General features: G+C 56.8%; 1 protein-coding gene across 1 annotated transcript; it reads left to right on the top strand.

The window, feature by feature from the left end:
* Nucleotides 1-4,607: 4,607 nt before the first annotated feature.
* Nucleotides 4,608-7,560, top strand: LOC308610080 (forkhead box protein J1-like; the record flags this gene model as incomplete). Its single annotated transcript, XM_081259343.1, has 2 exons — nt 4,608-5,105; nt 6,793-7,560. The coding sequence occupies 2 exons, from the start codon at nt 4,608-4,610 to the stop codon at nt 7,558-7,560; spliced, it is 1,266 nt and encodes a 421-aa protein (XP_081115469.1).
* Between the last annotated feature and the right edge of the window lie 18,706 nt (nt 7,561-26,266).

The raw sequence follows: 26,266 nt of genomic DNA, 5'->3' as shown, positions 1-26,266 counted from the left end.
GGATGTCACAAAGAAAGAAAACTACAGGCCAATGTCACTGATGACATAGATGTAAAAATCCTCAACAAAATACTAGCAAACAGAATCCAACAGCACATTAAAAGGATCAAACACCATGATCAAGTGGGGTTTATTCCAGGAATGCAAGGATTCTTCAATATACGCAAATCAATCAATGTGATACACCATATTAACAAATTGAAGGAGAAAAACCATATGATCATCTCAACAGATGCAGAGAAAGCTTCCGACAAAATTCAACACACATTTATGATAAAACCCTGCGGAAAGTAGGCATACAGGGAACTTTCCGCAAGATAATAAAGGCCATATATGACAAACCCACAGCCAACATTGTCCTCAATGGTGAAAAGCTGAGACCATTTCCACTAAGGTCAGGAACAAGACAAGGTGGCCCACACTCACCACACTTAATCAACTTAGTTTTGGAAGTTTTACCAACAGCAATCAGAGAAGAAAAGGAATCCAAATTGGGAAAGAAGAAGTAAAGCTGTCACTGTTTGCAGATGACATGATACTATACATAGAGAATCCTAAAGATGCTACCAGAAAACTACTAGAGCTAATCATTGAATTTGGTAAAGTAGCATGATACAAAATTAATGCACAGAAATCTCTGGCATTCCTGTACACTAATGATGAAGAATCTGAAACTGAAATCAAGAAAACACTCCCATTTACCATTGCAACAAAAAGAATAAAATACCTAGGAATAAACTTACCTAAGGAGACAAAAGACCTGTATGCAGAAAATTATAAGACACTGATGAAAGAAATGAAAGATGATACAAATAGATGGAGAGATATACCATGCTCCTGGATTGGAAGAATCGATATTGTGAAAATGACTCTACTACCCAAAGCAATCTACAGGTTCAATGCAATCCCTATCAAACTACCACTGGCATTTTTCACAGAACTGGAACAAAACATTTCAAACTTTGTTTGGAAAAACAAAAGACTCCGAATAGCCAAAGCAATCTTGAGAATGAAAAACGGAGCTGGAGGAATCAGGCTCCCTGACTTCAGACTACACTAGAAAGCTACAGTAATCAAGACAGTGTTTTACGGGCACAAAAACAGAAAGATAGATCAATGGAACAGGATAGAAAGCCCAGAGATAAACCCACGCACATATGGTCAACTTATCTTTGATCAAGGAGGCAGGAATGTACCGTGGAGAAAGGACAGCCTCTTCAATAAGTGGTGCTGGGAAAACTGGACAGGGACCTGTAAAAGTATGAGATTAGATCATTCCCTAACACCATACACAAAAATAAGCTCAAAATGGATTAAAGACCTAAATGTAAGGCCAGAAACTATCAAAGTCTTAGAGGAAAACATAGGCAGAACACTCTAGGACATAAATCCCAGCAAGGTCCTTTTGGACCCACCTCCTAGAGAAATGGAAATAAAAACAAAGATAAACAAATTGGACCTAATGAAACTTCAAAGCTTTTGCACAGCAAAGGACACCATAAACAAGACCAAAAGACAACCCTCAGAATGGGAGAAAATATTTGCAAATGAAGCAACTGACAAAGGATTAATCTCCAAAATTTAAAAACAGCTCATGCAGCTCAATAGCCAAAAAAACAAACAACCCAATCCAAAAATGGGCAGAAGACTTAAATAGGCATTTCTCCAAAGAAGATATACAGACTGCCAACAAACACATGAAAGAATGCTCAACATCATTAATCATTAGAGAAATGCAAATCAAAACTACAATGAGATATCATCTCACACCAGTCAGAATGGCCATCATCAAGAAATCTAGAAACAATAAATGCTGGAGAGGGTGTGGAGAAAAGGGAACACTCTTGCACTGCTGGTGGGAATGTGAATTGGTACAGCCACTATGGAGAACAGTATGGAGGTTCCTTAAAAGACTAAACATAGAACTACCATATGACCCAGCAATCCCACTACTAGGCATATACCCTGAGAAAACCATACTTCAAAAAGAGGCATGTACCAAAATGTTCATTGCAGCTCTATTCACAATAGCCTGGAGATGGAAACAACCTAAGTGTCCATCATCGGATGAATGGATAAAGAAGATGTGGCACATATATACAATGGAATATTACTCAGCCATAAAAAGAAACGAAACTGAGCTATTTGTAATGAGGTGGATAGACCTAGAGTCTGTCATACAGAGTGAAGTAAGTCAGAAAGAGAAAGACAAATACCGTATGCTAACACATATATATGGAATTTAAAAAAAATGTCATGAAGAACCTAGGGGTAAAACAGGAATAAAGTCACAGACCTACTTGAGAATGGACTTGAGGATATGGGGAGGGGGAAGGGTAAGCTGTGACAAAGCGAAAGAGAGGCATGGACATATATACACTACCAAACGTAAGGTAGATAGATAGTGGGAAGCAGCCGCAGAGCACAGGGAGATCAGCTTGGTGCTTTGTGACCGCCTGGAGGGGTGGGATGGGGAGGGTGGGAGGGAGGGAGATGCATGAGGGAAGGGATGTGGGAACAGATGTATATGTATGACTGATTCACTTTGTTATAAAGCAGAAACTAATAAAAAAATAAAAATAAAATAAAAATTAAAACAATAAATACTTGGGAAGAAAAAAAAACTTTGACTGAAGACAAGCTGGACATGGAGGACTGAGAGAGGGCAAGGGGTAGAGGGAAAGACATGTTTCTGGGTGGGAGCTGGTGTACCATCCCCTGGGCACAGCTCCTGCGCAGAGGCCTGATAAGGAGCCCTCACCTCCACCCACCCCCTTCAACCAGAGAACTTCCAACTGCTGCTCCTCAATAATTGAAGAGCAGGAAAGCTGGTGACTAGAGGGAGGCTGGGGGAGAGGAGGAGGAAGGACCACAGTCCACCGTTAGTGCGTCACTTAAAGGCTGGTGAAATTAATGGGGCAAATGACCCCAGTCACAGAATTTGGCAAGTCCACGGCTTTCCTGGGTTTCACCCACCGGCTCTGTCTCCTCGGCTATCTGGAAAGGAGGGAGAGCACTTGCGAAGAAGCCTCTGGAATGTCAGCTTCTGGGAATCTTGCTGAGGACGGGGCGGGGAGGGAGCGCTTACCGGGAAACACTGGATTACCCTAGCCGCCTTGGGGTGTCTGCGACCGGGGCTGCGGTTTCTGCGGACCTGAGCCGCAGGTGGCATCGGAGAGTCAGACCTGCTTGCGGGCACCAAGACGACACTCGGTCGGGAGACAGGGACAGGCCGCAGAAACGTGAGGAAGTGCCACTCGCAGCCCAGAGGAGAGGAAAGGAAAGCCCCAAACATGCACCCAGCCCTGGCCCCCGCGCCACGGGCTGCGTCCCAGGAGCCGTCGCCACCTCTGAGCAGCCCAGATGGGAAGGGGGTGGGGCGGAGTACGGTTCCCGCGGCGAACTGCTCGCTGAGGGCCCCGGGACCTCTGCGGGAGCGCCGAGCCGCGCGCCTCTCCGAGCCCGGCGCGGGGCCCTCGGGCGGGAATGCGCGGAGCCGGGACGCGATGGCGGGTAGGGGACTGGGTCGCGCGCGGGAGAGGGCGGCAGGAGGGAGCTGGAAGAGAGTTACCGCGTGAGAGAGCGGTTAAGAGCCCGCGGTCTCTTTGGAGATGCCCTGGCCAATGGCAGAAGCGGAAGCTGTTTATATGGGCGGGGCGTCGCCACGGCAGCAGGAGACGCCTTGTGAGCGGCGACTGAGTGCCGGTCCCTGGCCGCTGGCTTTCAGAGAGGCGCCGGCGGGCGTGAGTGGCGACGAGGATTGCTGGCTGGGCCCTCGAGCTGGGAGCAGAGAGCCGCGGTGAGGGTGGGCGGTGGGAGGAATTTCTTTGAGAACCTTCCTTTGGCCCGGGCTGCGCTCTGAGCCAGGTAAGGGACGGGGAGGGCTGCAGGCCGTGGGAAGGGAGGGCGTCAGTAGCAGCCCGCTCTCCCATCGGTCCCCGACGGAAGTGGTGGGCCCGGGGACTGACATCAGAGGCGTTTGGGGGACACTCACTTCCCGCCCCCTTATAACTCTCTGTATTGTTTCCTTCCTTCCCCTTGATCCCCATCCTAATATCCCTTTTCAAAGATCAGACGACCTCCCCCGCCCCCCGACCCGTCGTACTGCCCTCCTGGACTCTCTCGCCCCATTTCCATTGGTTGTGGACGGAGAGAGGGGGGTTAATTCCCCGCTTTGAGGGAGAAAGGGGTGGCCTCGCATGCCCCTACACTATTCCCTCGTTTGGCTAATTAAGTCTCCTCTAAAAGATCCAAGAGGAAAAGAGCGAGGCGAACCCCGTGTGGGTCGGACCCCCGGGCACACCTTCTGTTTCCCAGACCTCGGCAGTAAAAGATCCTCCCCAGCTGCAGGAAGGATTTTAGTAAGAGCCTCCCCCCTCGCACACACTCTCCCTTCGGGGGTGTGGAAAGAGGGCTCAGTTCCCGCTCTGGTTCCCGCAGGCACCACATTCCCTTTGGAGGAGGCTACTCCAGGATCGCGGGATGGAAGCCCGCTTCCGGGAGGCTGCGTAACTGAAGCCGCGGGAGTCAGCGGGCCGGAGAGCTCGGCGGCCACCCTCGGCTCGGCTCGTGGATGTTGACAGCCCCCTCGGAGAGTGCCCGCAGATATGGCGGAGAGCTGGCTACGTGTCTCGGGAGCAGGGGCAGCGGAGGAGGCCGGACCGGAAGGCGGCCTGGAGGAGTCCAACGCCCTGAATGACAGCCTGACCAGCCTGCAGTGGCTGCAGGAATTCTCCATTCTCAAAGCCAAGGTCCCCGCCCTGCCTTCAGGGGACACCGACCCTCACGGCTACCACGAGCTGTCAGGCTCGGCCGAGCCGGGGTCTCCCCTGGCGGCGGACCCCGCCTGCCTGGGGCAGCCGCACACACCCGGCAAGCCCACGTCCTTGTGCACGCCGCGGAGCGCCCCCTCGGGGCTGCAGGCCTCGCCTCCCGACGACGTGGACTACGCCACCAACCCGCACGTGAAGCCGCCCTACTCGTATGCCACGCTCATCTGCATGGCCATGCAGGCCAGCAAGGCCACCAAGATCACCCTGTCGGCCATCTACAAGTGGATCACGGACAATTTCTGTTACTTCCGCCACGCTGATCCCACCTGGCAGGTAGGGAGGCACTCCCTCCCTCCCTGCCCATGCCCGCGCGGACTGGACTCACATCCCAGATCCGCAGGCCAAGTAGGCGCGGTACGGCCAGGGCCCCGAGAGAAGAAGGCTGTCCAGGAAGGACCTCAAGGGAGCCCAGTGCTTGGACTGCTGCCCCTTTGACTTCAGAGACGGAGGAGGGAGGATGTTCAGAGGGCTGCAGGGGTGCCGACATAGAGGTTCAAGTGGAAAGAACTTGTCCCTCATCCGGCAGGCTCAGCCCAAAGACCAGGGCTGAACTATGCGTGGACACAGCCCCCCAGGGTAGGTTGATGGACTGAGGGACACATTTGTGTCCCAAGTCCTGGAATTCCTACACACTACCCTCCTCAAGGTCAGTTTGTCAGGGCCTGACTGGAGGCAGAGCATGGTTGCTGCCCGGCTCTGCATCCCGCCTGCTTTCAGTTGGCTGGAGGGGCTCTGGGAGGGGAGAGGGGTGTGCTGCAGGGTGTGGTGGCCATCTGTGTCCCAGTCGAAGGGCTACGGGGCCTTCCAAAAGCTGCTGTGCCAGCCCCCACCCCAAGCCCTCCCTAGTTTCCTGCCTACACTCCTCCCCCTCTTCTCATCAACCTCCCTGCGGGGACAATTATCTCAGCCACGTGCTTTCCACAGGGGCTCTTTCCTCCCTCACTGGCTTCATGTTCCAAGTCTCCGGAACCTGGCACAGAGCAGCCAAGGGGCCCAGACCACCATGTAAACCTCCCAGTCTTGCCAGGGCGCACTACTCACATGCCGGCCCCACCCACCAGGCCCCAGACCCCTGTGCCCCAGCGTGGTTTGGACTGTGCACCCAGGTGTGAACAAGGCAGGATGGTGATTCAGGCTGGGCACACACTGCCCTGAGCCTCTTCGACCATCAGGATCAGGGGCTCCTTGGGGACAGAGACCCTGAGGATGCACAGATCCTTCCCTGTGGCACAGGTCACAGGATCAGAGTTCCTGTGATCACAGCTATTCCACGTTTGCTTGGGCCCTGACCCTGGGGCAGGTACCATTTGTAACCTTGGTGAGAAAGCAGAGACCCTCCACCACCCCCCACCCTACCCCAAGCCTGAGAGCCCCCAGGAATGAGCGCTATGCTCTTGGCTGGGTAATAATCAACTGAGGCCTCAGAGCCTGGGGTGGGAGGAGGGGGACATGGTGGGTGAGGGCCCAGGCCAGCAGGCGGCTCTACAAACAAGGAAAGTCATCAGATCCTCCCACACTTCATCCCCCACCACACACACACACCCTCACACCCACTCACTCATTTCACAAACAGAGAAGGCCAGCCAGGCCCAGGCAGAGGGAGATGGCCGTCCAGGACCTGGGGGAGCCAAGGCCTTTGACCAGAGGCCGCAAGCAGTGGGGTAAGGGAGGGAGGGCAGGACAGGCTGGCACTGAGAGCCACCCTGCGGCTCAGGGCTCGGATGACTGAGCAGGCAGATGTCCTGGCAAATGGGAACAAAAGCCCCCGATAGCACTCCCAGCTCCTGGTGCCCCGTGGCGGGTGTCCCAGAGCCTCCCGCTCAGAGCAGCGCTTCTGTCTCCCCTGCCCCCATCGGAGAGAAGGTGGTGGTGGGACTGGCAGTGGCGCTAGGAGCCCCCCATCACTGACCCCACCCACTCTCCCAGCTGTCTTCCTTCTCTCCTATCTCCCTGTGTCCAGAACTCCATCCGCCACAACCTGTCCCTGAAGAAGGGCTTCATCAAGGTGCCTCGGGAGAAGGACGAGCCAGGCAAGGGGGGTTTCTGGCGCATCGACCCCCAGTACGCCGAGCGGCTGCTGAGTGGGGCCTTGAAGAAGCGGCGGCTGCCCCCAGTCCACATCCACCCGGCCTTTGCCCGCCAGGCCACGCCAGAGCCCAGCGCCGCCCCATGGGCCGGGCCACTGACCGTGAGCACCGAGGCCGAGCAGCTGCTGCGGGAGTTCGAGGAGGCCACTGGGGAGGCAGGCTGGGGTGCAGGCGAGGGCAGGCTGGGGCGTAAGCGTCAACAGCCGCTGCCCAAGCAGGAGGCCAAGGTCCCGCGGCCCTCCAGCCCCCTGCTGCTGACCCAGGAGGAGCAGGCTGAGCTGGAACCCCTCAAGGGCAACTTTGACTGGGAGGCCATCTTGGACGCTGGCACGCTGGACGGGGAGCTGGGCACGCTGGAGACCTCAGAGCTGATCCCGCCGCTGAGCCCTGCCTCACACGGGGACGTGGACCTCACCATCCATGGCCACCACATCGACTGCCCTGTTACCTTGGGGCCTCCAGTGGAGCAGGCTACCGAAAGCCTGGACTTTGATGAGACCTTCCTGGCCCCATCCTTCCTGGAGCACCCCTGGGACGAGAGCACCCGTAGCGCCCTGCCCCCCGAGCCCCTCTTTGAGGCCGGGGATGCCACACTGGCCTCTGTCCTGAATGACTGGGCCAGCCTGGCCGCCTTCTTGTAAGAAGACAGGCCCTGCCTCACCTCCAGACAGCACCGAAGTCTGGGCCCAGACTGCCCCCCTCCCCGCCAGTGCAGGCCCATGGACACCGTACCACCCAGGCAGGGGCTGGGCCAGGTCAACCCACCAGGCAACACGGCCCCCAGCCCAGGCCATCCTCAGATTCTAGTCCAGCAGGCTGAGAATTGGGGCCCAGGACCAAAATTGCTGCCTCCGCTCCCCAGCCCCCCATACACACAGTGTTTCATTGACCCACTTCTTCCCTGCCCCAGAGACACGCTAAGGGCCCTGCACTATGAGAGCTGCAGCTTGGAGGGGCCCTGGCCAAGCTGGAAACATCAGTACAGGGCCCGCCCCAGAACACCTTAGCTTCGAAGCTTCTCTCTCTCCTGCTCTCCTCCCCAGGTCTCTATCCAGAGCAAGTTCCCAGGTACAACAAATGCTGATTAGGTGACTGCAAATTAACACCCAAGAGGCCTCTCCCGGCAGTCTGTGAGGAGCAGCAAGGCGGAGGGGGGAAGAGAGAGGAGACAGAAAGGAGGCCGGGGTGCTGGGTGGAGCCAGGAGATTTTCTAAGGCCTCTGGGATCTTCTGGCTTCATCCCTAGAGGTGGGGCAGAGGGCATGTGTCCCTAATCTTTGAGCCCAACTTGAGGCTGAGAGCAGCGGGGAGATGGGGATCTGGGGGTTAGGGGCTGGGGCAGCCAAGCTGCAGAGGGAAAGGGGACAGACAGACTAATGTAGTGAGTGTAGCTATAGCTGAGGCTTAACTGGGAGGGACTCAGTGCTTGCTAGAACTACTGGGATCAGGAATGGGGGGATGGACCCGTGCCCTTGCTTGCACTCCTGCAGGGGAGTGTCTTGCTCCACCATAAACGCCCTGGGCTGCATCCCACATCCACTCTCCTAACCCATCGGGCATTTTAACCTTTTTTATAGAAAGTTATTTACAATAAAATCATTTTTAAAAATAAAGTTTTAAAAAGTCTCTAAATGGACCTGCTTGCAACTTTCTCTGGGGAAAAGCATGGGCCAGTTTTGGGGAGGCCACGGCCCAAGGGGGAATGGCTGGGGGAAGATGGGGGGCACCAAAGGCCTGCAGAGTGTCCCCTGATGCACTCCTCATGATCTCTGGGTCCCCAGAGAGAAAGGGGCTGAGAGGCGGCCTTCGGGGGTCCCCTGCAGCCAGGGCCTCGGCACCTCTATATGTGCAATGGGGAGACTGTACCCACAGCCCCGAGGAGCAGGCGGCAAAGGAGGCACAGCCCCCTCCCTGGCCCTGGGGACTCACTCACAAAGGCCGTTCTTGCCCAGGGCTCGGCTCACGTTCCCCACCTCGCCCAAGTTGAGGGCCTGCCCAGACTCACCTGCGGTCCTCGCCTGGGCCTGTCTCCAGCTCCTCCCTCCCTTGGTCCCTTCCTGAAGGGAGAGGGTGTGATGTCAGAGGGCCCCAGCCCCTGGGGCCCCACTTGCCACCCTGGGGTTCATTCACCCCGCCCAGGGCCTTCCCTCCAATGCAGGTTGGGGCTGAGGGAGTCCATCAGGGCAGACGGAAGAGGGGGTGCCTAGACCCTACAGCTCCAGCCTGTGAGGAATCAACGTACTAGAGTTCTGATGGGGAAACTGAGGCACAGCAAATATGTGACACTCAGCAGTCACCTTTCAACACCCTCACCCCAGCTTTGCCTGGAACCCATCTCTCCCCCGAGCCCGCACCTGGCCCCGCCAGCACACCCTTGTGGTGCACAGCCCCTTCCCCCAGCACTCACGTGCACGTGCGCACAGACACACACACACACACACACAAATGGGCACTGTCCCACACAATCCTGCCCAGCCTCCACGGGCCCCTTTCTCCTGAAGCCCCTTTCTTTCCTTGCACTCGAGGCTGGCTCCAGGACAACCTGGCATTCCCCCGCCAACTTGCTGCTTTCCCTTGCTAATTATTCCAAATATTTCAGAAGGGTGCACACACTGCAGGGCCAGCCGGGTTGGGGCCTTACAGAGCTCAGGAGGCAGCCCATCCCTTTCCCACCACTTGCTTAGGAGGCTGCCCCAACCTCCCTCTGAGACTCCCTTCACCCCCTAAGCAACGACTCCCTCCCTCTCCCCACCACCCTCTGGCCTTCCTGCCCACGCTCCCCAGCACTGGGGGAACATGGGGGCTCCAGCCCCTCCACTGGTCCCCAGGCTCAGCCTCCAGCCCCCGCCAAAAGGGGTACACCCTGGATTGACAGGTGGGGCCGGTCACTGTCCCCCCACCTCACCCTCTGCCGGGGCCCATGCTGGGGGAAGAGGGGCAAGGTCAGGGGCTGGCAGAACTGCCTGCCAGGTAAGGAGAGGCTGAAGAAGCTTCTGGCTGCCAGGAAGAATCCCCAGGAGCCCCTGAAAATCCCTATGCTTGGGACTAGCATCTCTGGGGCTGGGACCCAAACACTGGCACTTTTAAGGGTCCATGGATGCTGCCAACGAGCAGCCAAAGCTAAGAGGGGGCTCCCAAGCGGCCAGAACACAGGGCTTCACACACCCTTTCAGCAGGCAGCATTTCTGGGTTGGCGGTGGAGGGGGCGGGAAGCGTGAGTGGAACCTGTCCCTCCTATTCATCCCTGCCCCGGCCCTTGGCTTGGTGGCTTTTTCAAAAAACGTTCAGTGACTCCGTATTTATTTAGAGATTCAATGTAATCCCAGTCAATATATACTTTGCGCCCTTAACAGTAAGTTGCAGACAGGCTGCCCCATTAGCACTAGATTCTTTAGTGTGTGTTTCCTTAGAACAAGGACACGCCTCCATAATCCCAGTACCACCATCACAATCAGGAAATGAACACTGACCTGGTAATCCCATGTAACCGCAGACCCTCTTCACGTCTTGCAGATCACCCCAGTAATGCTCCTCTCCATTCCAGCATCCCAATCCATGACCCCATGTTGCACTGAGCTGTCCTTTCTCTTTTGCCCTGTGTGGCTTTGAGCCCATGACTCAAGCTCTCTGCGCAGGTTTCGCATTTCCTTTGATCTCCACTTTTGAGGTGAGAAGCCCTTCAGCCACTTCACCCTCAGGTGTGGTACAGTCCCTTCCCAAAGCAAGAAGCCAGCTTTCTGTCTCCTCACTTTCCACCTCTTCCCTATCCTCCCTCCCCCATGTATCGCCAGCCAGGAAAGGGATGAGGGGCAATGTTCAGGAACTCAGTCTTTGGGGACCCTCGCCGTCTGCCCACGGGACAGGCCACCCCCAGCTCCAGTGACGGGAAGGCCCCCGCGATGGGATTCCATGCTGGCCTGAAGCAAATGCGCCAGGCCTCCTGAAGAGCTGAGCTGAGGGCAGGAAACAGTCTTCTCCCCGCCTCTGCCCCCCTCAACATACTGGGGACCCAGACTTGAAGAAGGAAGGTCATGTCCATGGTGTCCTCCCAGATCAGCACCGACACCGTCTCCTCCATGTCCGGCTCCTACATCGCCCCTGGCACGGAAGAGGACGGGGAGGCTGTCCCCTGCCCCCGGGCCGCCAGCAGGACCCCCTCAGAAGAAGGAGACGTAAGAGAGGAGCATGGGATCGCACTCCCCGCTCTGCTCTGCTGTGTACTTGAGTCCCAAGGAGCTCAGTCCAGGGCCTGCCAGGGAGATCGGCAAAGCCCCCCAGTGCTCGGGAGGGGAGCGCTGGAAAACACGGTACCGGGTTGTTGAATCAAAGACTCCCTCAGATGTGATCTTCCATGTGGCACCACTTCTGTCCTGAGGACTTGGTTTGGGTTTGCTGCCAGGCGAGCTGGGTAGGAGAACCGGTGGCATCTGCACCTTGACTTTTGTTGCTCCTTTGCAGGTGACGCCAGCGGCGTCTCCAGACTGCAACTTTGCGGGCCTCGTCGCCACCGCTGAAGAGCAGGATGCAGAGGTAAGAGCAAGGTGGACGCTGGTGCCCCTCCACAGTCAGAGGGACTGCCGGCGCTGGCACAGGATGCAAATAGGATGGGGGCTGTTCTGGAAGAAGCCTTCCAAGGTGGTGCTCTTGGATCTGTTAGAGGCAGGGTGCAGAGCAGAGGGACTGTCCGGTTAGCAGAGGGTGCTGGTCTCAGCGTAATAGGCGTGGGGTGAGTTCCAGAGGGAAGTCTTCCAGGCGAGACCCTTGAGAGGTGTTTGTCCTCCAATTCACTTAGTATTTACCTGGCACAGGCATCTCACATCTTCTTGGCACTGGGGGACACAAAGACCGAGTGACATGGCTTTTGCCTGCCCACACCCCCAATCCACCCATCCCACCCATTCCGCAGCTCCATCTGATGGAGGAATCAGAGTTATAACTCAGCGTGAGAAGTGCTCTGACGGAGGTGTGCCTGAAGTATATGGAATGCCCAGCTCCCAGTGGGGACTCTACAACTTTCTCTTGAGCCAGATGTTCTCAAAGGAGTATCTGGATGGGACTGGGGATCCTAAAGGGTTCCTGAAAGTTTTATGATCTCACGGTTTGCTTTTTCATTTGACAACTTTTATTTCCACCTGAGAGAAACAGTGTGAGCTGAACTATTACCAAGGCTATTCCTGACAGTCCCACGGTCCCTCTGTTAGGTGCCTCAGACCTGGTCCCTCTGGAACGTGCCTCAGACCTGGTCCCTATGGGCCGATCCTACCTCGCCAAGCTAAATCTGCCTCTGCTGGGCCTCCCAGCCATCTCACACGGACAGGAAATGTCTGGATACCATGAGGGTGATTAGTTCTGTCTTCTGACAATCAGTAGACTCATTTCACTGCTTTATGGATTCACAGTGCCTTCCTTCTGTCCGAGGGAAATGATGTTCTAGAAGAAGAGGACGGATCACCCACACAAGAAGATGGAAAAAGACCTGGTCTTTTGCTCCCTTTTATTATATTTCTTTCCCGGGTATTCTCTGAAGGGTAGAGAAAGGGGCACTGGTGTGACTTGGTGGCACTGCTCAAGGGTGTGGCTTTGGGGAAAGGTCGTCTTCTTGATGGAATATCAAACCAAGCAGGGTATCTAAGGACCTCAGCAGCCTTCCTGGCTCTTTCTGGGCCTCTGAGCCTAGGCTGCAGAAGATACATGGAGTTCTCCATCTACGTTGAGTAGATCCTGAAGCTTCTTGGGCAACTGCCATCACCTTCCTTCCTGCTTCAGCTTCTCAGCTGAGTCTCACAGAACTGCTCTAGCAGCCCCAAAGTTCATCTGCAGCAGGAGAACAGCTTCCTCCCCTTGGGGGAACCGACTGTTAGGCAGTAGGTTTTCCTGCTTTAGTGAAGAAAACGGCTGGTGTTACAGTAGCAGAAGGATCACAGCCCTGGCGGCACAGCAAAGGTGAGGTGAAGAGACGTTAGCAGCTCAGCGTGCACTAGTGTTTGTAGGCTATTGGAACGAGTCTCTTTACCATCGTTCAGGCCTCAAGTAGATATTTTATTTTAATTGGAAGAGTTGGTTTACAATGTTGTGTTAGTTTCTGCTGTACAGCCACGTGAATCAATTATACATATACATATATCCACTCTTTTTTTAGATTCTTTTCCCATATAGGCCATTACAGGGTACTGAGTAGAGTCCCCTGTGCTCTACAGCAGGTCCTTATTAGTTATCTATTTTATATATAGTAGTGTGTATATGTCAATCCCAATCTCCCAATTTATCCCTCCCCTCCCTTGCCCCCCGCCATAACCATAAGTTTGTTTTCTACACCTGTGACTCTATTTCTGTTTTTTAAATAAGGTCAATCATATCTTCAATCGGAAGAAGTTTGTTTCTAGTAAGCCGAGAAGTGAAGGCACGACCTACATATAGAGCAAGGAAGTGGGGGTGCGGAGGTGACCTGGAAATCCCACCTGGGAGTGTAGGACCAGGCGTCCCCGGAACCGGTGTCTCTTCCGTCTGCTCCTCTGAGGTGCCTCCACAGAAGGGCAACCTCTAGAGCAAACCTGGATCCCAGCCTGGATGCAAATGTCACACTAGTCACCTCTGCTTTGGCCATGGCAGTTGCTTGGGGGGCGGTGTGGTGTGCAGGGGTGCGCATGCGCACATGACCACTCTCTTCTGGCAAAGTAGTGCCGGAGGAGGGGTGGTCGCCCAGGCTGTGCCTCTGCCGCACGCAGACACCAGCCAAGCCGGGGTTGGGCGCTACCTCCCCTCGGCTGATGTCTTCAGGGCACAAGGCTCCGAGGTCTCCATTGTGATTGTCGTCCCCAGTAGAATATTTGCTTCTAAAAGGCACAGGGCAGTACGTGGTTTCCGCCTGACATTCCATATGTGGTTTCCACCTGACATGCCGTACGCAGTAGATGTATGTTTCTTCCTCTCCCTTTCACCAAGGAAAAAAAACCGAGTGGGGAGCTTGAAAAAATAACATCTAAAACTGTCCCCTTCCCATCTTACACGACTGTAGGTTTCTGGTCAGCCCCTTAAAACATCCTCAGAATAGCAAATTAAGTCTCAAAGAAAATAAATCATAATTTTGAGAACAATGCGATTCTTTGATTTGAGGTGCAAAATTACGGGACCAAAGAGCTTTAATTGTCATTTTATGTATTAGTCATTTCGCAGAGCCTTGTGGTCATAAACACACCCCACGTGCACCGACAGACACAGGCCGGAGTCCGGGGTCACTTCCCCCGAGGCTCTCCTAGCTCTTCCAGCCTGGCTTAGCTCTGCTGTGGGCCCGGGTCTGCGTGTCCGAATCCCACAGACCTCCCCAGGGTCTGATTTCCCAGGAACGAAGGCTGGAAAGGGGCCAGTTAAGGAAACAGAGCAGAACAGAGCGAGAACACAAACGTACCCACACAGTTTCCTTTATTGTCCACTCTACCCACTTAATTATTGTCTTCTTTTTAACATATGATTTGATGTTTTTTGTCTCCATCCTTAAGATTTTTATTTTAAGGACAGCAAAGCAGAGGAAAACACAGCCTGGTCCTCTCTAACTGCCTTAACTCCATTACAGGCCAGAGGACATTCGCATTTCTAGGTACGGAGTGTGACAATAATAATAACTTTGACATCGCCAGCATGAAAGCACTGGACAATAAGCTGTGCTGTGCGGTCTGCTTACCCGGTGAGTGGCAGTCTGCTGAACATGAACTTGGTGGGAGACGCTCCCCTGCTCTCATCCTGGGACACCCATCTCCTGCCCTGCAGTTCCTGCAAGAAGGCATGGGCTTTGCTAAGGTGCTGGGAGCCAGTTGCTGAAAGGAAGTGAGGCGGCCTCGGGAGAGTCCTTGGGCAAAGAGTGAGTCTGCTCTAAGCGAAACTATTTGGGCATGGAGAAAGGCGCAAAAATACCTCCAAAGCCTTCCGATTTGGCCTGACCGTGCCCCCTCCATCATGATCTTGCAGATCCCATGGCAGGGGGCCTGGTCTTGTTTCCATCAACAGGCAGTTTAAGGCAGACACAGCTTCTGTGATAAGGTCTTGCAAAGCGAGCCTGAGCCCTTGAAAAGGGAACCTGTAGCCCCTCAGAGGAGAGTGGTTAGTTAGGATCAGAGAGGAATTTCAAAGCCTGCATTTTATAGACTAGCTCTGTGACCCAGTGAGCCCTGGGCGACCACCAGTTGCCTTGTGCTCCCTAGATTTGGATCCCAAAGGAACGATCAGGGGTCGAGGGTGACTCTTCTCCCTGGAGCCCTAACTCTGTAAATTCAATCAGGGCCATCAACGTGCCCCTTATTCCTTCTCATGACACTAAACTGAATCCGGGATGAGTTCTCAGGAGGAGCCCACCTGTCAGTCACACTCTGGGCACTGATGTTCCCCTGCTCCATGCTCACCAAGGGCTTCACCAACCATGGCTCTAAAGCCACATCTTGCCCGGTGGACTAGGTCGAAATTGCCCCTTCTGGGTTCACGGCAGAGACTGCCTTCATGTTGCATGGTTTGTAATCTCTTAAACATGCCCTGGACATGTTTAAGCTTCAGGACAGCCACGTCCCATCGTGGGTCCAGTGCTTTACTCCCTTGGCAACGTGGCTACAGGTGCTGGAGGGACACAAACTCCTGTGGTTGCCACTCTCCATCAGATTGCAAAAGACCCAGGTCCTCACCCCTCTGGTCCCATGCAGGCTTGTGGTGGAGGAAGCCGTAATCCCCAGAGACACCTCCCACGGCCTTCCCAGGGGCTTGCCAGCCTATCCACTTAGTGTTGACCCAGCCAGGCCTGGACCAGAGCGGCTGAGGTCCAGGGTACACTTCACTTCCTGCCTTCCTACTCTTTACCTGGCTTCTGTCTGTCCATTTGTTTCTCATGTCTTTTTGCCAAATGTACGTCTGTCTGTCCAGTTTGTTTATTTTGAAACTCATTTAGGCTATCCAGAATTCATGTGAAAGTTCATGTTCACCGACACCCAACCCCAAGCTTGCTGGGCACGTGCACATCCGAGGGGCCCTCGCTGAGGCTTCCATTCCTAACTGGGAAGAGCCTGTATTTAATATGCTGAAATTTTCCATGAAAAAACATATTTGTGAGACTAGATTAATCCCTGATCCACAAAAGCGGGGATGCTTCTGTGGCAAAGGTTACAGGCAGGATTTGTTTTGGTCACTAGTTGGGGAAGATGCCATCTCTGCCCTCACTCCGCCCTGAGTCTGTGGCAGCTGTGCAGGCCAGCCGCTCACTGGGCCTCAAGAGAGGAATCTAGGCTCCTGCCTCCCCGCAGTGGCCGCCCACCAACCCCCGAGTTTGGCAGAGAGAGCTCCTGGGAATTGTTTCAGCCACCCATGCTGGTGGAAACTGACCACAGGCCTTGTGCTTCCTCCTCTCCCTAACTCCTTCGGGCCAACCTGCTGGTGGATGTTTATTCCACTCTGGGATTGCGGCAGGGGAGCGAGACCTGGAAGGAAAACAATGCCTGGGCTTCCTTACGGTGATCTCGAGAGCCAGCCATTCTGAGATTAACCTGGCTTCACCGTTCAGGCCAGACATGAAACCGAATAACAGTGGCGGCTGCCGGGAGAGGGAGTTGAGGGTCGCATCGTAGCCTCACCTCGAGGTCTCAAGGGCTCTTACGGGAGAAGGAAAGTGCATCTGCTCTCATGGTAAAATGTTTCTCGGGTTCTGCTATTAGCGTCACACTGGTAATAAAGAGCTGGGGAACTCTCTGGAAGCATCTGTCGGGTTAATGTCAGGTTAATGACAGGAGCATCCACTGTGGTAGTTCCCGTGGAATCAACAGACCTCACCACGCTCAGCTGTAAGTTCAAAGTTCCATCCTATGACTGAGGTGCCTCAGGCTGGCTTGGCCGTCAGGACAGCTTCTCAGGCACTTGGTCTCCCTCTCCACGCTGTTAACCTCCCCACACGGATGCCACTCCCCTCACGGAGCACCCACAAGGAGGGAGCCAGGGGAGCATCCCCTGGTCCACCCTCCCCAGGCCCACAGGTGCTCTGCCAGGAGCCCCAGCTGGCGGCAAGGATGGCTCAGGTCCCCATCCTCGCTGCTCTCATCAGCCTTGTGGGAGTGATGCTGAGAAAGCACCTGTGTCATTCCAGCACCTCTTCCGCTAAAAAGCCTCTGGGTCTTCTTTGGCCCTGAGACCAAGGTGGGGGGGGGGGCGATGGTATGTTCTGAGATTGTTCTGCAAGGTTCTCAAAGGGAGGAAATCTGAGTTGACCATTGTAGGTGGTGAGCTGATTAGAATCACGAGGCCGTGCTAGGTAGACGGGCCTCCAAGGAATCTGATGGAGTATCACACAGGCGGCAGGATAGTGGCCAGGGGAACAGTGACAATTCTGTGAAAAGGCTCTGGGGAGTGTGATGGGAAAAAGCAAAGATAATTTGAGTTTATTAGTGGAAATACAAATGTTTTTGTTTTGTTTTGTTTTGTTTTTTGTGGTACGTGGGCCTCTCACTGTTGTGGCCTCTCCCGTTGCAGAGCACAGGCTCCAGACGCAACGGCTCAGCACCATGGCTCACGGGCCAAGCCGCTCCGTGGCATGTGGGATCTTCCCGGACCGGGGCACGAACCCGTGTCCTCTGCATCGGCAGGCGGACTCTCAACCAAGGGTAAGCTGTGACAAAGCGAAAGAAAGGCATGGACATATATACACTACCAAACGTAAGGTAGATAGATAGTGGGAAGCAGCCGCAGAGCACAGGGAGATCAGCTCGGTGCTTTGTGACCGCCTGGAGGGGTGGGATGGGGAGGGTGGGAGGGAGGGAGATGCATGAGGGAAGGGATGTGGGAACAGATGTATATGTATGACTGATGCACTTTGTTATAAAGCAGAAACTAATAAAAAATAAAAATAAAATAATAATAAAAACAATAAATACTTGGGAAGAAAAAAAAACTTTGACTCAAGACAAGCTGGACATGGAGGAGTGAGAGTGGGCAAGGGGTAGAGGGAAAGACATGTTTCTGGGTGGGAGCTGGTGTACCATCCCCTGGGCACAGCTCCTGCGCAGAGGCCTGATAAGGAGCCCTCACCTCCACCCACCCCCTTCAACCAGAGAACTTCCAACTGCTGCTCCTCAATAATTGAAGAGCAGGAAAGCTGGTGACTAGAGGGAGGCTGGGGGAGGGGAGGAGGAAGGACCACAGTACACCGTTAGTCCGTCACTTAAAGGCTGGTGAAATTAATGGGGCAAATGACCCCAGTCAAAGAATTTGGCAAGTCCACGGCTTTCCTGGGTTTCACCCACCGGCTCTGTTTCCTCGGCTATCTGGAAAGGAGGGAGAGCACTTGCGAAGAAGCCTCTGGAATGTCAGCTTCTGGGAATCTTGCTGAGGACGGGGCGGGGAGGGAGCGCTTACCGGGAAACACTGGATTACCCTAGCCGCCTTGGGGTGTCTGCGACCGGGGCTGCGGTTTCTGCGGACCTGAGCGGCAGGTGGCATCGGAGAGTCAGACCTGCTTGCGGGCACCAAGACGACACTCGGTCGGGAGACAGGGACAGGCCGCAGAAACGTGAGGAAGTGCCACTTGCAGCCCAGAGGAGAGGAAAGGAAAGCCCCAAGCATGCACCCAGCTCTGGCTCCCGCGCCACGGGCTGCGTCCCAGGAGCCGTCGCCACCTCTGAGCAGCCCAGATGGGAAAGGGGTGGGGCGGAGTACGGTTCCCGCGGCGAACTGCTCGCCGAGGGCCCCGGGGCCTCTGCGGGAGCGCCGAGCCGCGCGCCTCTCCGAGCCCTGCGCGGGGCCCTCGGGCGGGAATGCGCGGAGCCGGGACGCGATGGCGGGTAGGGGACTGGGTCGCGCGCGGGAGAGGGCGGCAGGAGGGAGCTGGAAGAGAGTTACCGCGTGAGAGAGCGGTTAAGAGCCCGCGGTCTCTTTGGAGATACCCTGGCCAATGGCAGAAGCGGAAGCTGTTTATATGGGCGGGGCGTCGCCACGGCAGCAGGAGACGCCTTGTGAGCGGCGACTGAGTGCCGGTCCCTGGCCGCTGGCTTTCAGAGAGGCGCCGGCGGGCGTGAGTGGCGACGAGGATTGCTGGCTGGGCCCTCGAGCTGGGAGCAGAGAGCCGCGGTGAGGGTGGGCGGTGGGAGGAATTTCTTTGAGAACCTTCCTTTGGCCCGGGCTGCGCTCTGAGCCAGGTAAGGGACGGGGAGGGCTGCAGGCCGTGGGAAGGGAGGGCGTCAGTAGCAGCCCGCTCTCCCATCGGTCCCCGACGGAAGTGGTGGGCCCGGGGACTGACATCAGAGGCGTTTGGGGGACACTCACTTCCCGCCCCCTTATAACTCTCTGTATTGTTTCCTTCCTTCCCCTTGATCCCCATCCTAATATCCCTTTTCAAAGATCAGACGACCTCCCCCGCCCCCCGACCCGTCGTACTGCCCTCCTGGACTCTCTCGCCCCATTTCCATTGGTTGTGGACGGAGAGAGGGGGGTTAATTCCCCGCTTTGAGGGAGAAAGGGGTGGCCTCGCATGCCCCTACACTATTCCCTCGTTTGGCTAATTAAGTCTCCTCTAAAAGATCCAAGAGGAAAAGAGCGAGGCGAACCCCGTGTGGGTCGGACCCCCGGGCACACCTTCTGTTTCCCAGACCTCGGCAGTAAAAGATCCTCCCCAGCTGCAGGAAGGATTTTAGTAAGAGCCTCCCCCCTCGCACACACTCTCCCTTCGGGGGTGTGGAAAGAGGGCTCAGTTCCCGCTCTGGTTCCCGCAGGCACCACATTCCCTTTGGAGGAGGCTACTCCAGGATCGCGGGATGGAAGCCCGCTTCCGGGAGGCTGCGTAACTGAAGCCGCGGGAGTCAGCGGGCCGGAGAGCTCGGCGGCCACCCTCGGCTCAGCTCGTGGATGTTGACAGCCCCCTCGGAGAGTGCCCGCAGATATGGCGGAGAGCTGGCTACGCGTCTCGGGAGCAGGGGCAGCGGAGGAGGCCGGACCGGAAGGCGGCCTGGAGGAGTCCAACGCCCTGAATGACAGCCTGACCAGCCTGCAGCGGCTGCAGGAATTCTCCATTGTCAACGCCAAGGTCCCCGCCCTGCCTTCGGGGTACACCGACCCTCACGGCTACCACGAGCTGTCAGGCTCGGCCGAGCCGGGGTCTCCCCTGGCGGCGGACCCCGCCTGCCTGGGGCAGCCGCACACACCCGGCAAGCCCACGTCCTTGTGCACGCCGCGGAGCGCCCCCTCGGGGCTGCAGGCCTCGCCTCCCGACGACGTGGACTATGCCACCAACCCGCACGTGAAGCCGCCCTACTCGTATGCCACGCTCATCTGCATGGCCATGCAGGCCAGCAAGGCCACCAAGATCACCCTGTCGGCCATCTACAAGTGGATCACGGACAACTTCTGTTACTTCCGCCACGCTGATCCCACCTGGCAGGTAGGGAGGCACTCCCTCCCTCCCTGCCCATGCCCGCGCGGACTGGACTCACATCCCAGATCCGCAGGCCAAGTAGGCGCGGTACGGCCAGGGCCCCGAGAGAGGAAGGCCGTCCAGGAAGGACCTCAAGGGAGCCCAGTGCTTGGACTGCTGCCCCTTTGACTTCAGAGACGGAGGAGGGAGGATGTTCAGAGGGCTGCAGGGGTGCCGACATAGTGGTTCAAGTGGAAAGAACTTGTCCCTCATCCGGCAGGCTCAGCCCAAAGACCAGGGCTGAACTATGCATGGACACAGCCCCCAAGGTTAGGTTGATGGACTGAGGGACACATTTGTGTCCCAAGTCCTGGAATTCCTACACACTACCCTCCTCAAGGTCAGTTTGTCAGGGTCTGACTGGAGGCAGAGCATCGTTGATGCCAGGCTCTGCATCCCGCCTGCTTTCAGTTGGCTGGAGGGGCTCTGGGAGGGGAGAGGGGTGTGCTGCAGAGTGTGAAGGCCATCTGTGTCCCAGTGGAAGGGCTACGGGGCCTTCCGAAAGCTGCTGTGCCAGCCCCCACCCCAAGCCCTCCCTAGATTCCTGCCTACACTCCTCCCCCTCTTCTCATCAACCTCCCTGGGGGGACAATTATCTCAGCCACGTGCTTTCCACAGGGGCTCTTTCCTCCTTTCCTCCCACACTGGCTTCATGTTCAAATCTCCGGAACCTGGCACAGAGCAGCCAAGGGGCCCAGACCACCATGTAAGCCTCCCAGTCTTGCCAGGGGGCACTACTCACATGCCGGCCCCACCCACCAGGCCCCAGACCCCTGTGCCCCAGCGTGGTTTGGACTGTGCACCCAGGCGTGAACAAGGCAGGATGGTGATTCAGGCTGGGCACACACTGCCCTGAGCCTCTTCGACCATCAGGATCAGGGGCTACTTGGGGACAGAGACCCTGAGGATGCACAGATCCTTCCCTGTGGCACAGGTCACAGGATCAGAGTTCCTGTGATCACAGCTATTCCACGTTTGCTTGGGCCCTGACCCTGGGGCAGGTACCATTTGTAACCTTGGTGAGAAAGCAGAGACCCTCCACCACCCCCCACCCTACCCCAAGCCTGAGAGCCCCCAGGAATGAGCGCTATGCTCTTGGCTGGGTAATAATCAACTGAGGCCTCAGAGCCTGGGGTGGGAGGAGGGGGACATGGTGGGTTAGGGCCCAGGCCAGCAGCCGGCTCTAGAAACAAGGAAAGTCATCAGATCCTCCCACACTTCATCGCCCCCCACACACACACCCTCACACCCACTCACTCATTTCACAAACAGAGAAGGCCAGCCAGGCCCAGGCAGAGGGAGATGGCCGTCCAGGACCTGGGGGAGCCAAGGCCTTTGACCAGAGGCCGCAAGCAGCGGGGTAAGGGACGGAGGGCAGGACAGACTGGCACTGAGAGCCACACTGCGGCACAGGGCTCGGATGACTGAGCAGGCAGATGTCCTGGCAAAAGGGAACAAAAGCCCCCGACAGCACTCCCAGCTCCTGGTGCCCCGTGGCGGGTGTCCCAGAGCCTCTCGCTCGGAGCAGCGCTTCTGTCTCCCCTGCCCCCATCGGAGAGAAGGTGGTGGTGGGACTGGCAGTGGCGCTAGGAGCCCCCCATCACTGACCCCACCCACTCTCCCAGCTGTCTTCCTTCTCTCCTATCTCCCTGTGTCCAGAACTCCATCCGCCACAACCTGTCCCTGAAGAAGGGCTTCATCAAGGTGCCTCGGGAGAAGGACGAGGCAGGCAAGGGGGGCTTCTGGCGCATCGACCCCCAGTACGCCGAGTGGCTGCTGAGTGGGGCCTTGAAGAAGCGGCGGCTGCCCCCAGTCCACATCCACCCGGCCTCAGCCCGCCAGGCCGCGCCAGAGCCCAGCGCCGCCCCATGGGTCGGGCCACTGACCGTGAGCGCCGTGGCCCAGCAGCTGCTGTGGGAGTTCGAGGAGGCCACTGGGGAGGCGGGCTGGGGTGCAGGCGAGGGCAGGCTGGGGCGTAAGCGTCAACAGCCGCTGCCCAAGCAGGAGGCCAAGGTCCCGCGGCCCTCCAGCCCCCTGCTGCTGACCCAGGAGGAGCAGGCTGAGCTGGAACCCCTCAAGGGCAACTTTGACTGGGAGGCCCTCTTGGACTCTGGCACGCTGGACGGGGAGCTGGGCACGCTGGAGACCTCGGAGCTGATCCCGCCGCTGAGCCCTGCCTCACACGGGGACGTGGACCTCACCATCCATGGCCACCACATCGACTGCCCTGTTACCTGGGGGCCTCCAGTGGAGCAGGCTACCGAAAGCCTGGACTTTGATGAGACCTTCCTGGCCACATCCTTCCTGGAGCACCCCTGGGACGAGAGCACCCGTAGCTCCCTGCCCCCCGAGCCCCTCTTTGAGGCCGGGGATGCCACACTGGCCTCTGACCTGCATGACTGGGACAGCCTGGCCGCCTTCTTGTAAGAATCCAGGGCCTGCCCCACCTCCAGACAGCACCGAAGTCTGGGCCCAGGCTGCCCCCCTCCCCCCAGTGCAGGCCCATGGACACCCTACCACCCAGGCAGGGGCTGGGCCAGGTCAACCCACCAGGCCACACGGCCCCCAGCCCAGGCCATCCTCAGATTCTAGTCCAGCAGGCTGAGAATTGGGGCCCAGGACCAAAATTGCTGCCTCCGCTCCCCAGCCCCCCATACACACAGTGTTTCATTGACCCACTTCTTCCCTGCCCCAGAGACACGCTAAGGGCCCTGCACTATGAGAGCTGCAGCTTGGAGGGGCCCTGGCCAAGCTGGAAACATCAGTACAGGGCCCGCCCCAGAACACCTTAGCTTCGAAGCTTCTCTCTCTCCTGCTCTCCTCCCCAGGTCTCTATCCAGAGCAAGTTCCCAGGTACAACAAATGCTGATTAGGTGACTGCAAATTAACACCCAAGAGGCCTCTCCCAGCAGTCTGTGAGGAGGAGCAAGGCGGAGGGGGGAAGAGAGAGGAGACAGAAAGGAGGCCGGGGTGCTGGGTGGAGCCAGGAGATTTTCTAAGGCCTCTGGGATCTTCTGGCTTCATCCCTAAGAGGTGGGGCAGAGGGCATGTGTCCCTAATCTTTGAGCCCAACTTGAGGCTGAGAGCAGCGGGGAGATGGGGATCTGGGGGTTAGGGGCTGGGGCAGCCAAGCTGCAGAGGGAAAGGGGACAGACAGACTAATGTAGTGAGTGTAGCTATAGCTGAGGCTTAACTGGGAGGGACGCAGTGCTTGCTAGAACCACTGGGACCAGGAATGGGGGGATGGACCCGGCCCTTGCTTGCACTCCTGCAGGGGAGTGTCTTGCTCCACCATAAACGCCCTGGGCTGCATCCCACATCCACTCTCCTAACCCATCGGGCATTCTAACCTTTTTCATAGAAAGTTATTTACAATAAAAACATTTTTAAAAATAAAGTTTTAAAAAGTCTCTAAATGGACCTGCTTGCAACTTTCTCTGGGGAAAAGCATGGGCCAGTTTTGGGGAGGCCACGGCCCAAGGGGGAATGGCTGGGAGCAAGATGGCGGGCACCAAAGGCCTGCAGAGTGTCCCCTGATGCACTCCTCATGATCTCTGGGTGCCCAGAGATAAAGGGGCTGAGAAGCGGCCCTCGGGGGTCCCCTGCAGCCAGGGCCTCGGCACCTCTATATGTGCAATGGGGAGACTGTACCCACAGCCCCGAGGAGCAGGCGGCAAAGGAGGCACAGCCCCCTCCCTGGCCCTGGGGACTCACTCACAAAGGCCGTTCTTGCCCAGGGCTCGGCTCACGTTCCCCACCTCGCCCAAGTTGAGGGCCTGCCCAGACTCACCTGCGGTCCTCGCCTGGGCCTGTCTCCAGCTCCTCCCTCCCTTGGTCCCTTCCTGAAGGGACAGGGTGTGACGTCAGAGGGCCCCAGCCCCTGGTGCCCCACTTGCCACCCTGAGGTTCATTCACCCCGCCCAGGGCCTTCCTTCCGATGCAGGTTGGGGCTGAGGGAGGCCATCAGTGCTGACGGAAGTTGGGGTGCCTAGACCCTACAGCTCCAGCCTGTGAGGAATCAACGTACTAGAGTTCTGATGGGGAAACTGAGGCACAGCAAATATGTGACACTCAGCAGGCACCTTTCAACCCCCTCACCCCAGCTTTGCCTGGAACCCCATCTCTCCCCCGAGCCCGCACCTGGCCCCGCCAGCACACCCTTGTGGTGCACAGCCCCTTCCCCCAGCACTCACGTGCACGTGCGCACAGACACAGACACACACACACACACACACACACACACAAATGGGCACTGTCCTACACAATCCTGCCCAGCCTCCACGGGCCCCTTTCTCCTGAAGCCCCTTTCTTTCCTTGCACTCGAGGCTGGCTCCAGGACAACCTGGCATTCCCCCGCCAACTTGCTGCTTTCCCTTGCTAATTATTCCAAATATTTCAGAAGGGTGCACACACTGCAGGGCCAGCCGGGTTGGGGCCTTACAGAGCTCAGGAGGCAGCCCATCCCCTTCCCACCGCTTGCTGAGGAGGCTGCCCCAACCTCCCTCTGAGACTCCCTTCACACCCTAAGCAACGACTCCCTCCCTCTCCCCACCACCCTCCAGCCTTCCTGCCCACGCTCCCCAGCACTGGGGGAACATGGGGGCTCCAGCCTCTCCACTGGTCCCCAGGCTCAGCCTCCAGCCCCCGCCCAAAGGGGTACACCCTGGATTGACAGGTGGGGCCGGTCACTGTCCCCCCTCCTCACCCTCTGCCTGGGCCCATGCTGGGGGAAGAGGGGCAAGGTCAGGGGCTGGCAGAATTGCCTGCCAGGTAAGGAAAGGCTGAAGAAGCTTCTGGCTGCCAGGAAGAATCCCCAGGAGCTCCTGAAAATCCCTATGCTTGGGACTAGCGTCTCTGGGGCTGGGACCCAAACACTGGCACTTTTAAGGGTCCATGGATGCTGCCAACGAGCAGCCAAAGCTAAGAGGGGGCTCCCAAGCGGCCAGAACACAGGGCTTCACACACCCTTTCAGCAGGCAGCGTTTGGGGGTTGGCGGTGGAGGGGGCGGGAAGCGTGAGTGGATCCTGTCCCTCCTATTCATCCCTGCCCCGGCCCTTGGCTGGGTGGCTTTTTCAAAAAACGTTCAGTGACTCCGTATTTATCTAGAGATTCAATGTAATCCCAGTCAATATATATTTTGCGCCCTTAACAGTAAGTTGCAGACAGGCTGCCCCATTAGCACTAGATACTTTAGTGTGTGTTTCCTTAGAACAAGGACACGCCTCCTTAATCCCAGTACCACCATCACAATCAGGAAATGAACACTGACCTGGTAATCCCATGTAACCGCAGACCCCCTTCACGTCTTGCAGATCACCCCAGTAATGCTCCTCTCCATTCCAGCATCCCAATCCAGGACCCCATGTTGCACTGAGCTGTCCTTTCTCTTTTGCCCTGTGTGGCTTTGAGCCCATGACTCAAGCTCTCTGCGCAGGTTTCGCATTTCCTTTGATCTCCACTTTTGAGGTGAGAAGCCCTTCAGCCACTTCACCCTCAGGTGTGGTACAGTCCCTTCCCAAAGCACGAAGCCAGCTTTCTGTCTCCTCACTTCCCACCTCTTCCCTATCCTCCCTCCCCCATGTATCGCCAGCCAGGAAAGGGATGAGGGGCAATGTTCAGGAACTCAGTCTTTGGGGACCCTCGCCGTCTGCCCACGGGACAGGCCACCCCCAGCTCCAGTGACGGGAAGGCTCCCGCGATAGGATTCCATGCTGGCCTGAAGCAAATGCGCCAGGCCTCCTGAAGAGCTGAGCTGAGGGCAGGAAACACTCTTCTCCCCGCCTCTGCCCCCCTCAACATACTGGGGACCCAGACTTGAAGAAGGAAGGTCATGTCCATGGTGTCCTCCCAGATCAGCACCGACACCGTCTCCTCCATGTCTGGCTCCTACATCGCCCCTGGCACGGAAGAGGACGGGGAGG

The sequence above is a fragment of the Mesoplodon bidens genome (genome assembly GCF_964165515.1).
Source record: "Mesoplodon bidens genome assembly, contig: HAP1_SCAFFOLD_369, whole genome shotgun sequence".
Lineage (NCBI taxonomy): Eukaryota > Metazoa > Chordata > Mammalia > Artiodactyla > Ziphiidae > Mesoplodon > Mesoplodon bidens.
This window is presented reverse-complemented; position numbering and strand designations above follow the sequence as displayed.